The 11064-nt window shown below is 36.6% G+C and overlaps 1 protein-coding gene across 10 annotated transcripts in view; it reads right to left on the bottom strand.

Moving 5' to 3' along the window:
* Nucleotides 1-322: 322 nt before the first annotated feature.
* Nucleotides 323-11064, bottom strand: part of DENND1B (DENN domain containing 1B) — a 244500-nt gene continuing 233758 nt past the window's right edge. For all 10 annotated transcript variants that reach the window (XM_070501653.1, XM_044762634.2, XM_070501657.1 and 7 more), the window contains 3 exons: nt 9453-9532; nt 8261-8477; nt 323-6610 (listed from right to left, as the gene is read on the bottom strand). In XM_070501653.1, the coding sequence (XP_070357754.1) occupies nt 6074-6610; nt 8261-8477; nt 9453-9532 (834 nt within the window). In that variant the 3' untranslated portion in view covers nt 323-6073. The remainder of the gene's footprint in view (nt 6611-8260; nt 8478-9452; nt 9533-11064) is intronic.

Genomic DNA, 11064 nt, shown 5'->3' with positions numbered 1-11064 from the left:
GGAGCACTATTCACACACTTTGCTCTGTTTCATCTCTGTCCTCAACTCTTAGCTGCCGGTCAATAAACAACAGTTGTTGGTCCTGCTCTGATATACTTAGCGACACTCCACTTGCCTATCCTATGATTTTAGAGCCTAACAAATTAGCTGACCCTACAGGAAAGGATGGACACCTCTCAAGCAGACCTGTCAGGAAGATCTGGGCTTGAATCTACACTGCAGCAGCTAGAAAGCTCAGAGATGGAGACGGAAGGTCCTCCAACAGCTCACCTAGACCACTGAGGGGAATAAGTGGCCAATGGTAAAACAAGTCACCACAGCGTGAAGTTTTGCTTATGACCAATTTTATTTTATAACTGCATTGCTGGGCACTTTATGGTAATGTGTAGTTCACCCATTATTTATTTTTGCATACTTTTTAAATTTCCAAAGCAATATTTTTATACACAATGTCCTCCCAATAGTAGTCAACTTCAGAGATGATTTATACTGTAGCCTCAAGGATGCAAGAATAAGAAAGCAAATCTCAATGCTGGGTAGGTTTTTACAGATATCTGTCACCATGTCTAGCAAAAAAGCTCAAGGTTTTCAGTCCTTTTAAACAGGTATTCATTTAAAGCAAAAGAAATAAGCTTTGGAAAAGCTCAATTTTGAACCTTTCATGTACCTTATATGTAAAATAGCTTTATACATCTTAAATTGTAGGCTCCATGCAGTTCATACTTGTCAGCTGTTTTAGGCATTGCGATTAAGTACTAAATCATAATAGATTCAAGAAATCTCATTTTTGGTAGATGATTATTAAATGGTTCTCAAAATAACCATATGGACGTTATACTATCTGAAGGATGGTGACTTGACATACGTGGTGCATTTAGCATGCGCAGAGTTCTAATTCTGTCCTGTCCTAAACATCACATAATCAACCAGAGGGTGGATTTGTTAAGGTACCTCAACATGGCTCTGAGAAATGAAATCACAAAGAGACGAAGAGACTTAGAGGTGTATCATGTCAAAGAGGTAATCATTTGTGACTCTGCAACCTTTTAAGATAAAAGATTGTGTATTTTAAATTACTTCACTTAAGTATGGTTTGAAAAAACACAGCTTTCTGGATGGAAAGCATCCAGTTAACACTGCTGTTCAGTACCTTGGTTTCTTTTTTTGGTATATTTGCATATCGCATCCAGAGCTACAGATTTTCCACAGTGCTTTTCTGCCTCATTCAAGTATAATAAAAGTAGAAATCTATAGAAGCTCTAAGGTTAAACAAACTGTACATTATACAAAAATTAACTTAGTTACAGACAGTCAAAAAGTATTGGCAATGCCCTTTATAAATCTTACCAAAGGTTCATCACAAAGAATGTTACAATCTGCATATGTGGTCATCACCATACAAAGGCCGTGTGGATTTACGTAGTACAGATTGAGCATTTGTTAAATGTACACATGTAGAATCAGCATTTTGCCCTATATACACTTCTTTTAAAGTAACAACATTGTTAACACTAATCTAAGGTTCAGGATTTTCTTATTGCATATTTACTGTTGCTGAGGCAGTTAGTTATGATACAATAATGCAATACCCATAATTATTTTAAATAAACAAAAACATTCCTTCTGGCAACATTATAAAGAACACTTTTTTCTAAAATCACATAGAACATTGCTACATACAGTTTTACACAAATACTGAAAAATATGACCTTAAGGCATCTGCTGGAAAAGCAGATGTGCATATTTATATGAACTAAATTATGCAGGAAAAAATATTGCACAAAATCCTATTATTTTCAAAATAAAATATGCTTCTTTCTAAATACACATAATTCTCTATCTTGACCAAATCAAAATGTTAACTGGTTTGTTCAAAACAATTCTGTCTCTTAAACAAGCTTTAAGAAACAGACTGAACAAATTTCTGGGCTTGACACAGGAAAGATGTCAGTACTGACACAGAGTTTGTAAAAACTAAGTCCAGTAATAAGAAGTGCTTGGGGGAAAATTAGATATGGGTATTCATTTTACATTCTTAAATTTATATTCTGATTTACTAATATCTACCCAGAATCAAAGTTCTTTATGTTAAACAAAATGGAATTTGCATTAGAAAATTTATTCATGAAAATAATCTTTTCATGAAAATCCAGATTTTCTAGAAGAGAAGGAAGATCTACTGATCGTAAGAATATTCACAGTTTTCTCCTCTTGATCAGGAGTCTACTTCTTCACCTTGTTTAAGAAACAACTAATTCATTAGCATTTGTGGATCCTATAATCTTAACAACAGCACTGTCACATACAGTTTTAATTTAAAAGGGGGAGGGACTATTTCGAGAGAAAGCTGTTATCAAGATAAAGACAGTAACAACCAGATTCCCATGGACATGCCTCCACACCCTCTGTTAATCCTAAACTGAGTAAAGTGGCCCTAAGTTTTGCAAAGGAGCCTCGTTCCATTATAGAGAGTCCAGTGCTGCCTGGTGAAAAGACTGGGCATCGTGGTGACAGAGAATCCAACAAACAAGGACACTTAGTTTCTAAGAGTCTCTGAATCTGTCCCTTAAAAGTAGATATCTTAGATAGCAGCATTATTATACTTTGTATAATAACAGAGAAAGAAAGTTAATGAAATTAGAAACAGTACTATGGTTCTAGACTTAGAGCATGTTTTAGATTAAGCAGCTTTAAAAGGCCCTTTTTTGGGTGTTACAACCTCGGGCTAATAACTTCTAAGCAAAATATATTATTATTATTACTATTATTTGCAATTCCTTTTCCTTTTAATTGGTTCATTCAGAGCAGGTCGATTATTTTATTTGCCTACCTCCTCAGTTACTGTACTTGCACATGATCAGTACAAAGAGTCAATAAATATTTCCTAAATGGGTAAGTTATTAATTTTTAATCAAAAAATAATCATGCTATATTTTGGTGCCTTTCTAAAATATGCTAAAGTAGGTAACCATCAAATGTAACACTTAACAACACTTCCACTTAACAAAAAATAGCTCCTAGATTCACACACTGCTCTTCTATCCCTGAAATACCACGGATGTGATATCTAAGGGCAAAAGGAGAAAAGCTGGAGTGGGCTGCAGGAGACCGTGACTGTTTAGCGGCCACATGAAGACCACATCCCAAAGCCAAAGGTGTTAATTTGTTTATACAATTCTTTTGTAGAACAGGTGTCATTTCTTTGAAAAAAAAAAAATTCAAACAGCAGGGGAGTTTACAAATATTTGGTTTAGCTCTAATAGAAAATATGAACCTAGCAGAAGATAATACTTTTTTGTTTATTTCAGAACTCACCTTAATTTCACTTCCTTCTCCCTACGTCCATCATAATAGTAGGAAGTCTAGTTTACGAGCAGACTTTCAATACTCAAACATTTAATGGTCTGAAATACTAACACTTGCTACTAGTCTTTCGGATTTTTTCTGAGAATATCACGTAGAGTTTTTGTTTTTGCTTTGCTTTTAACGTGGAACATAACAGCTGACTTTGTCCGTTAAAATAAGGCACAAGTCCAGTTTCAAATACCTTGACGCGATGATCACTTGTGAGTGGCTAAATATGCTTAAACAATACAGCACTACAGTCAAGCATCTTGTGAGGCAACCGAAAGGTAGAAAATTCTAAGGCCGTGATATCTATTACGCAAATGGACTAAAACCCAAATTTTGCCTATGCTACACTCACGATTATCTCCTTCTTCAGACTATGAATTCTGAAGGAAAAAATACCTCATACCAATATTCCTATTAAAAGGCTGTTTTACATCCTTTTCAAAAATTATGAAGGAATATTTGCTGAGCAGATTAACAACCAGAACACCCCTTTTTCCTTCTCGTTTAGAACAGTTCTGCTGATAAATGGACTTCTTTCATTACATATGTCAATAAAGTAAAACAGAATTTGTAATGAGTACATAAAGGCAAATTTGACAAGAACCTTGAGTCTTACTTTTGTCTTAAAAAAATAAGGATTAAACACTATTTTCCTTAATATACAGAGTTCATCCTTATAGGGAAAACAAGATTTGTTTTCCTTCATAAACATGAATGAATAATTGTCCCAAATAAAACATATCCATTTAGATTTTGGAATGCAGTTTAAAAAAGAAAAACTTGGCCATTTCTTTGAATTATTTAAAGATTGACCTAGGTAAATATTTTTAAGCAATGTTTTTAACAAAACCCCTTCTGGGGCTTGTTTTTAACTGAAAATTATTTCAGTAAATATTTTAGAGTACAGTCCTGATGGATTCTTGAATGGTTTCTCAAACACCTTTTCTAAAACGACAATTTCTAAAAAGTAATCATGATTGGGGATATAGAGAGTCTATCTCTTGAACATACTGATAGCAAATAAACCATAACATCACCGTTTTTTCTTCTGATTACACCTATTAACCCAACCTCTCGTGAAGCAATCAATGTATGGCTCCTTCTCCCTGAATTTCAAAGCCTAACAGTGAATCTGAGGCAGAAGAGACAACCCTCCCAGGCAGGGGAATTCCAAATAATTCACGCTGATGCTCTGCCTCAAAGAAGAAGCAGCATAAGCGCCAACTCCTTAAGTGTGGGCTGTACAGAGACTGACTTCCTTTCAAAGACTACAGTGTGGAAAGGGAGGGAAAGGAGTAACTTTATAGTGCAGAAACCTGACAAACACGGCCTCAGTGAGGTCATCAAGGTCAACATCAACATTCACAAATCATGTGGACAGTATGCACCCTTGATATGATGTGATAAAAATGGCACTTTACCTCTGTAATCTTCCTCCCCCAAAACCATAATCCCAGTGTAATCACGAGAAAAATATCAGACAAATTCCAACAGAGGTCTCTCCCACAATATATCTGACCAGTACTCTTCAAAACTGTCAAGGTCAACAAAAACAAGGAAAGTCTGAGAAACTGTCACAGCTGGGAGGAATCTAAGGAGATGTGACAACCCAGTAAAATGTGGTATATCCTGAATGGGACCCTGGAACAGAAAAAGGATATTAGAAAAAAACTAAGGACATCTGAATAAAGCATGGACTACCAGTATTGGTTCATTAATTGTGGTGAGTGTAAGATACTAGTAACAGGGAAAATTGTGTGCAGGCTTATGTGGGAACTCTCTGTACTTGCTTCACAATTTTTCTATAAATTTAAAACTTCTAAAATATAAAGTCAACTATTTTAAAAAGTAAATTGAGATGACATGAAGCATTTTGATAAAGAATTAGTTAAGAAAAAAAGACAGGACCATTTTTCATCAGGACAGTTTACATTGCATTTGGCTTTCTGGGGGTGGGATCTTGGATGTACGCAAAGGCATACGGAGAGACGGTGAAGAATTTTTGAAGTGTCTCGTTTGTAAACAGAAGTCATTAATTTCACATTGCAATTCAGTACTTCATATATTTCACTGAGTGACAGGTAAATGTGTACCTTTATACTTTTTGGAAAACATGGCTGCAGTGTTCACAAGAGAGCTTTTTAACTTTGAAAAAATGAATTTTGTCCTTGATTCAATGAATAGAAAAAGGCATTATTGCTCTGCAGATCACATATAACTTATCTTTCAAAATTTACATGTAATTCTATAAATTATTTAAGTATGCTTAATATACGTTTAAGATTAAGGCAATTAGCGGGTCAACAGTTTCAGGCTAGTTCTGAAAAGTTTTGATATCTTGATCAGTTGATGCTCAACCAGATTAGTATAGTAGCTACTGGTTATGTGCAAGGGTTATATATGCATACTTAGTTTAAATAAACTGAATGGCATTAAGCACCAAATGGTGGGAAATCATCAATACCTGCTTTCAACATACATACAAACTAGTACCTGATTTAAGAGCACAGTAGAAGAATTAGCTTTACATTTAAAAATCAATGGATAATATATACCCATGAGACGAACGAGTGGGGGAAATGTATGTTCTAAATGAAAAATAACTTTTAGACAGTAGTAAGAGTTGTCATTCCTACAAGTAATTGTTTACTATATCGATTACATGGAATCCTAAAATGTCTCCACAGAAGCTTGGATGCAAGAGATTGAAATTGTTGATTTAAGCTTGGTTTCCACTTGTGTTTTCCTCTGAAATGTTCAAGTCCTGTTGGAAGGCAGATGTTATGCGACATAATGACACCACTTCATGAAGCAGCCCAGTATCTTCTGAAGTCTCTTTGGCTTCTTTCCCTTCCTTCTCCCAAGGAACAAAGGTAGATGAGCGTCGCCCAAGGCTGAGTATGAGTGGATCATCTGAAGTCTGGCTTAGTGTTTCCTTCTGTTCTGTTTTTCCTTCTTCAGTTTGGGAAACTTCAAGTGCAGCTGGCTGGAAATCCAGTCCTGAAGTAGAAGCTGGCTTCTCCACTGTCGGAGTCCCGCTCACGCTGTCGACACTGAGATGCTTTTCACTGTTTTCCTCTTTCAGGATAAACAGAGAATCTGTCAGGCCAATAGAGGACACTCGCTTCCTGGGGGAGGGAGGGAGGTGTTTGCCATGGAGGGCACTGTCATCCTGCCCGAGATGCCACTCCGCTTGGTCACCAGAACCACTACAAAGCAGAGCCAGGTTATTCTCACTAGGCGCATTGGATTTATTCTGAAAGAAGAAACAAATTCAGAAAATTTTTAATAAAATTATAGCATTACTTAGCAATATTTTTTTCCATTTTCAAATCAACATTAATATCTTGTAAGGCTGGGGACTTGAAGTTCCTCCCAGAGGAACTATGGCATTGATAGTTAATTCTGAATACCTCCAATGGCTCTATTAACAGGAATGAAAGGAGATGGACCTTGGTTTCCATGTCCTTGAAACTGTCACCAATAAGATTCAAACTAGATTATAAGTATTGGCAAGGATGTAGAGAAAAGGGAACCCTTGTGCACTGTTGGTGGGAATGCAAATTGGTGCAGCCAGTACAGAAAACAGTATGGAGGTTCCTCGAAAAATTAAAAATAGAACTACCATATGATCTAGCAATCCCACTTGCGGGTTTTTATCCAAAGGAAATGAAATCACTATCTTGAAAATATAGCTGCACCATATGTTCAGTGCAACATTATTCACAATAGTGAAGATATGAAAACAATCTAAACGTCCACTGACGGATAAAGGAATGAAGAAGATGTGGTGTATATACACAACGGAGTATGATTCAGCCTTTAAAAGAAGGAAAGTCTGCCATTTGTGACAACATGGATGGACCTGGAAGACATGCTAAGTGAAATAAGCCAGACGCAGAAGGACAAACACTCCATGATCTCACTTATACGTGGAATCTGAACCAGCAGACCCCTAAAAGTAGACAGCTTACCAGGGGCTGGGGTGGGGGAGGGGGAGGAAAGAGGAGATGCTGTTTAAAGGGCACAACATTTCAGTTATGCAAGTAGAATAAGCTCTGGAGACCCACTGTACAGCACGATGACTACAGTTAACAATACTGTATTGTCTACTTGAAATTTGCTGAGAGGGTGGATCTTAAGTGCTCTCAAAAAAAAAAACAGACAGGAAAAGAAAATGGTAACTATGTGAGGTGATGGATATGTTAATTAACTTGAGTGTGGTAATCATCCCACAACATATACATATCCAAAAATATCAAGTTGTACACCTTAAATATATGCAATTTTTATTTGTCAATTATACTTCAATAAACCTAAAAAATAAAATGAAATACAAATGATTTGCAAACAAAAAAGAAAACTCAAAACAAAAAACAAATAGATATAGATTACATAATTAATGCCATGTTCTGGATTTATGTTCAATCAGAACAGGCTGCCACTACTTAACACTTCAATCTCTTGTGTTCTTAAAGCATTCAGTTCAATTTGTTTAAGGCATTGTTTATTTTTGAAGCAATGCAATGAAAAATTACTTGAATTAATACAATTATTAAAAATTTTTTGAAGATTCAAGAAATATAGGAAAAAAGTGGGAATATTTCACGTTAAAAAAATTCCCCAGAAAATACAGCTATAAAATTAGATTCTAAGAAAATATTACTGCTTGACAAAAGAATTTCAATTAATGACAATAACCACCAGAATTGGATAAATAAAAGGGAAAATACTGGAATTTTGTTACTAGAAATAATTCTTAATGATTCTACTTTATCCTATTTTTGAAGTTTTGACACATCCAATAGAGATTAAATGCTTCTACCAACTAAGATTATAACACTGGGCAATCATAGCAAGGGTAAGGTGTTTTCATTTAACTTTATAAGCTGAAAAATCAACTAACCGTGGGTTTATAATCAATATCATCCATCGATCTAAAGAAATCCAAGCTCTTAGCCGCTGCCAGCTTCCCTTGATCTGAGCTGTGCGTGCTCAATGTATCGAGGATCTCTCCTAATAAGTCCATTTCACCTGAGTACGGAGTCTTTACTCTTGTTTCAACAGAGTCATCACTTTCATAAAAATAAGCAGAAGCTTCTTCACTGTCTTCAGAAGATAACCTGAGAAGAATAAACCGTGCACTGGCAGTTAGGCAACCACATGTGCTGCATGTCAGCAACCTCTCATCAGTTATACTCAAGTAATTAGAATTTTAAAACCAAAGCGACTGTTTCAGTGAAAAAACAACAAAATGGATAATTGGTTCACGGCCAAATTCTTTATAGTGATACATAGACCGAATCAAACACTGCAAATTTTGAGTACACACATTAAGAACAAACAGTGTATGGACCTTATCAATCTGGAGGCAGAAGCAGGGCTTTTCACACAACCTAATTCTGTGTGATTTGGGACATTAGCCTTAGAAATATTAGACTGAACACTTGGAGAGCTTGCTATAGCCCAAGTTTACATTCAATATTTTTATATGGTTTTCCTTTCATTTATTTACTCACTTATTTTAGAGAAGAATGCATATTCCTTTATATAGACAAAGACATACTAACTGGAGAAAAAATAATGTCCATTTTGTCATCAACCTATATCTTAAAATTGCTAAAAAGCTAAACAATACTATTATCATTTTCCTTATTTCATATTAAAATTAATTTTAACACTTTGTATTAAATTCTCCTCTTCTGATGCCAGCATAGACTTAAGTCTTTCCCTGGCCCTGATTCATTTGTGTCAGCTGACTATTCTTACTCTTCCTGATAACTACCTGCCCCTCTTCAGTAGGAGGGCAGGAGTCTAACTTAGCTGGGCTTCTTTTTCCCCTTTAACACCTACCCCAGATATCTCCATAGGCATTAAAGCTTTCCAAGAACAAGGTATTTCAGGTCTATCTTGCATTCCCTTCTCAAGATTTATCCCCCATGAGACTCCAACGAGCAATGGTTCCTTTTGCAGAAGAACACTGCAAGGGAGCAAGCTCTGATCTCCAGGAGTGCACACTCTTTCAAACATGTTTTGTAACCTAAAACTTCTGCCATTGAGCCACAGCTCTTACTAGGACACCAAAATCCATCACTTACTTGCTTACTCTTTCGATGTCATCATCATCATCATCATACAGAGCACCATCAAGGCTCTTAAGAGGCCTTTTTAAGCGTGCCTAGAAAGAGGAATTGACCAAGTTGCATTAGTTAAAATAAGTCTCTTTCAGAAATTTTAAAGGAAGAATTTGACTTGATAAGACACACTTTTAAAAGAAATATGCATTCGGGTTTCTGAATATTACCCAATATTCTGATGAGCTGGGAGGAAAAAGGGGAGGGAATCAGGCAATATTTATCTCAACACTTACTTGCACCTCAAACTAATAAAAATAAAATCACTAGATTGAGTATGTATGAACAAATGCACAACCACCCAGTCTATCAGTCCCTGATTTAAGCACACTTGACCTACAATCAATCATATCCCCATGCATTTATCCCCCAGTTTCAATAATCATCACTATTTGCCAATTTTGTTTCTTTCATCCGTTACCCACAGTCTCCCTCACACCACGTATTTTAAAGCAGTGTTTCTCCATCCTCAATGTGCATATACATCTCTTGGAGATCTTCGTAAAAACACAGATTCTGATTCTACAGTGGTTCTGAGGATGGGGCCTGAGTTTCTTTTTTTTTTTTTGGTGAGGAGAGATTGGCTCTGAGCTAACATCTGTTGCCAACTTCCTCCCTTTTTTTTTTTTAATCCTCCCCAAAGCCCCAGTACATAGTTGTATATCCTAGTTGCAGGTCACTCTAGTCCTTCTATGTGTGACACCACCACAGCATGGCTTGATGAGTAGTGCATAGGTTGGTGCCCTGGATCCACACTGGTAAAGCCTGGGCCACTGAAGCAGAGCACATGAACTTAACCACTTGGCCATGGGGCCGGCCCCAGAGTTTCTGTATTTCTAACAGCCTCTTAGGCGACGTTACTGCAGCTGGATCTAGAGGTCAAACATTGAACAGCAAGGTTTTGAAGCAAATCCTAGACAATCTACCATTTCACCTGTAAATATCTCATTAAGTATCTTTAACAGATAAAGATATTTTCTCACACAACCAAAATATCATTATCATACCTAATAAATGAACAGCCTTTCTTTCAGGGGGTGCAGAGTAGCAGCTTTTAGTAGGTTTTCAATAAATATTTGTCAAAGAAAAAGAAAACAGAGTATATGACTTTCTGATGCTCTTCATTTCTCAGGTCTTGCAAGTCTGGGATCTGTCCCCTGGCTCCCTTGCTCCCTAGTTCATTCTCTTCTAACCTACAAGGCATCATCACGGCCTTCTTTCAATCCCTTATATTTGCCCTGAACTGTTCCACTGCAGGACCTTTGCATATGTTGATTCCTCTCCCCAAAAAGCTCTTCTCTTACATTTATCCCCTCTCTTCCTACCCCCACTGTCTCTGTCTGTACACATCTACACTCATTAGAAAATCTGGCATAACTGCCTACGCCTTATCTGAGCCTCTATTGTTCTGACTTGTAGAATTCTACAGTCTCTAAACTGCTGACAGAGAGATCCTTTAAAGGCAAATATAACAATGCTCTCCTTCTCTTTAAACCAATCCTTCAACAGCTCCTTACTGTTTTCAGGCTAAGTCTCACACTCCTTACTTCCGCCCAGAGAGGTCTGGCTAAGCCAG

The sequence above is a fragment of the Equus asinus genome, chromosome 30, assembly GCF_041296235.1.
Source record: "Equus asinus isolate D_3611 breed Donkey chromosome 30, EquAss-T2T_v2, whole genome shotgun sequence".
NCBI classification, from domain to species: Eukaryota; Metazoa; Chordata; class Mammalia; order Perissodactyla; family Equidae; genus Equus; species Equus asinus.
The sequence above is the reverse complement of the archived record's forward strand: the minus strand, read 5'-3'. Positions and strand labels throughout refer to the sequence as shown.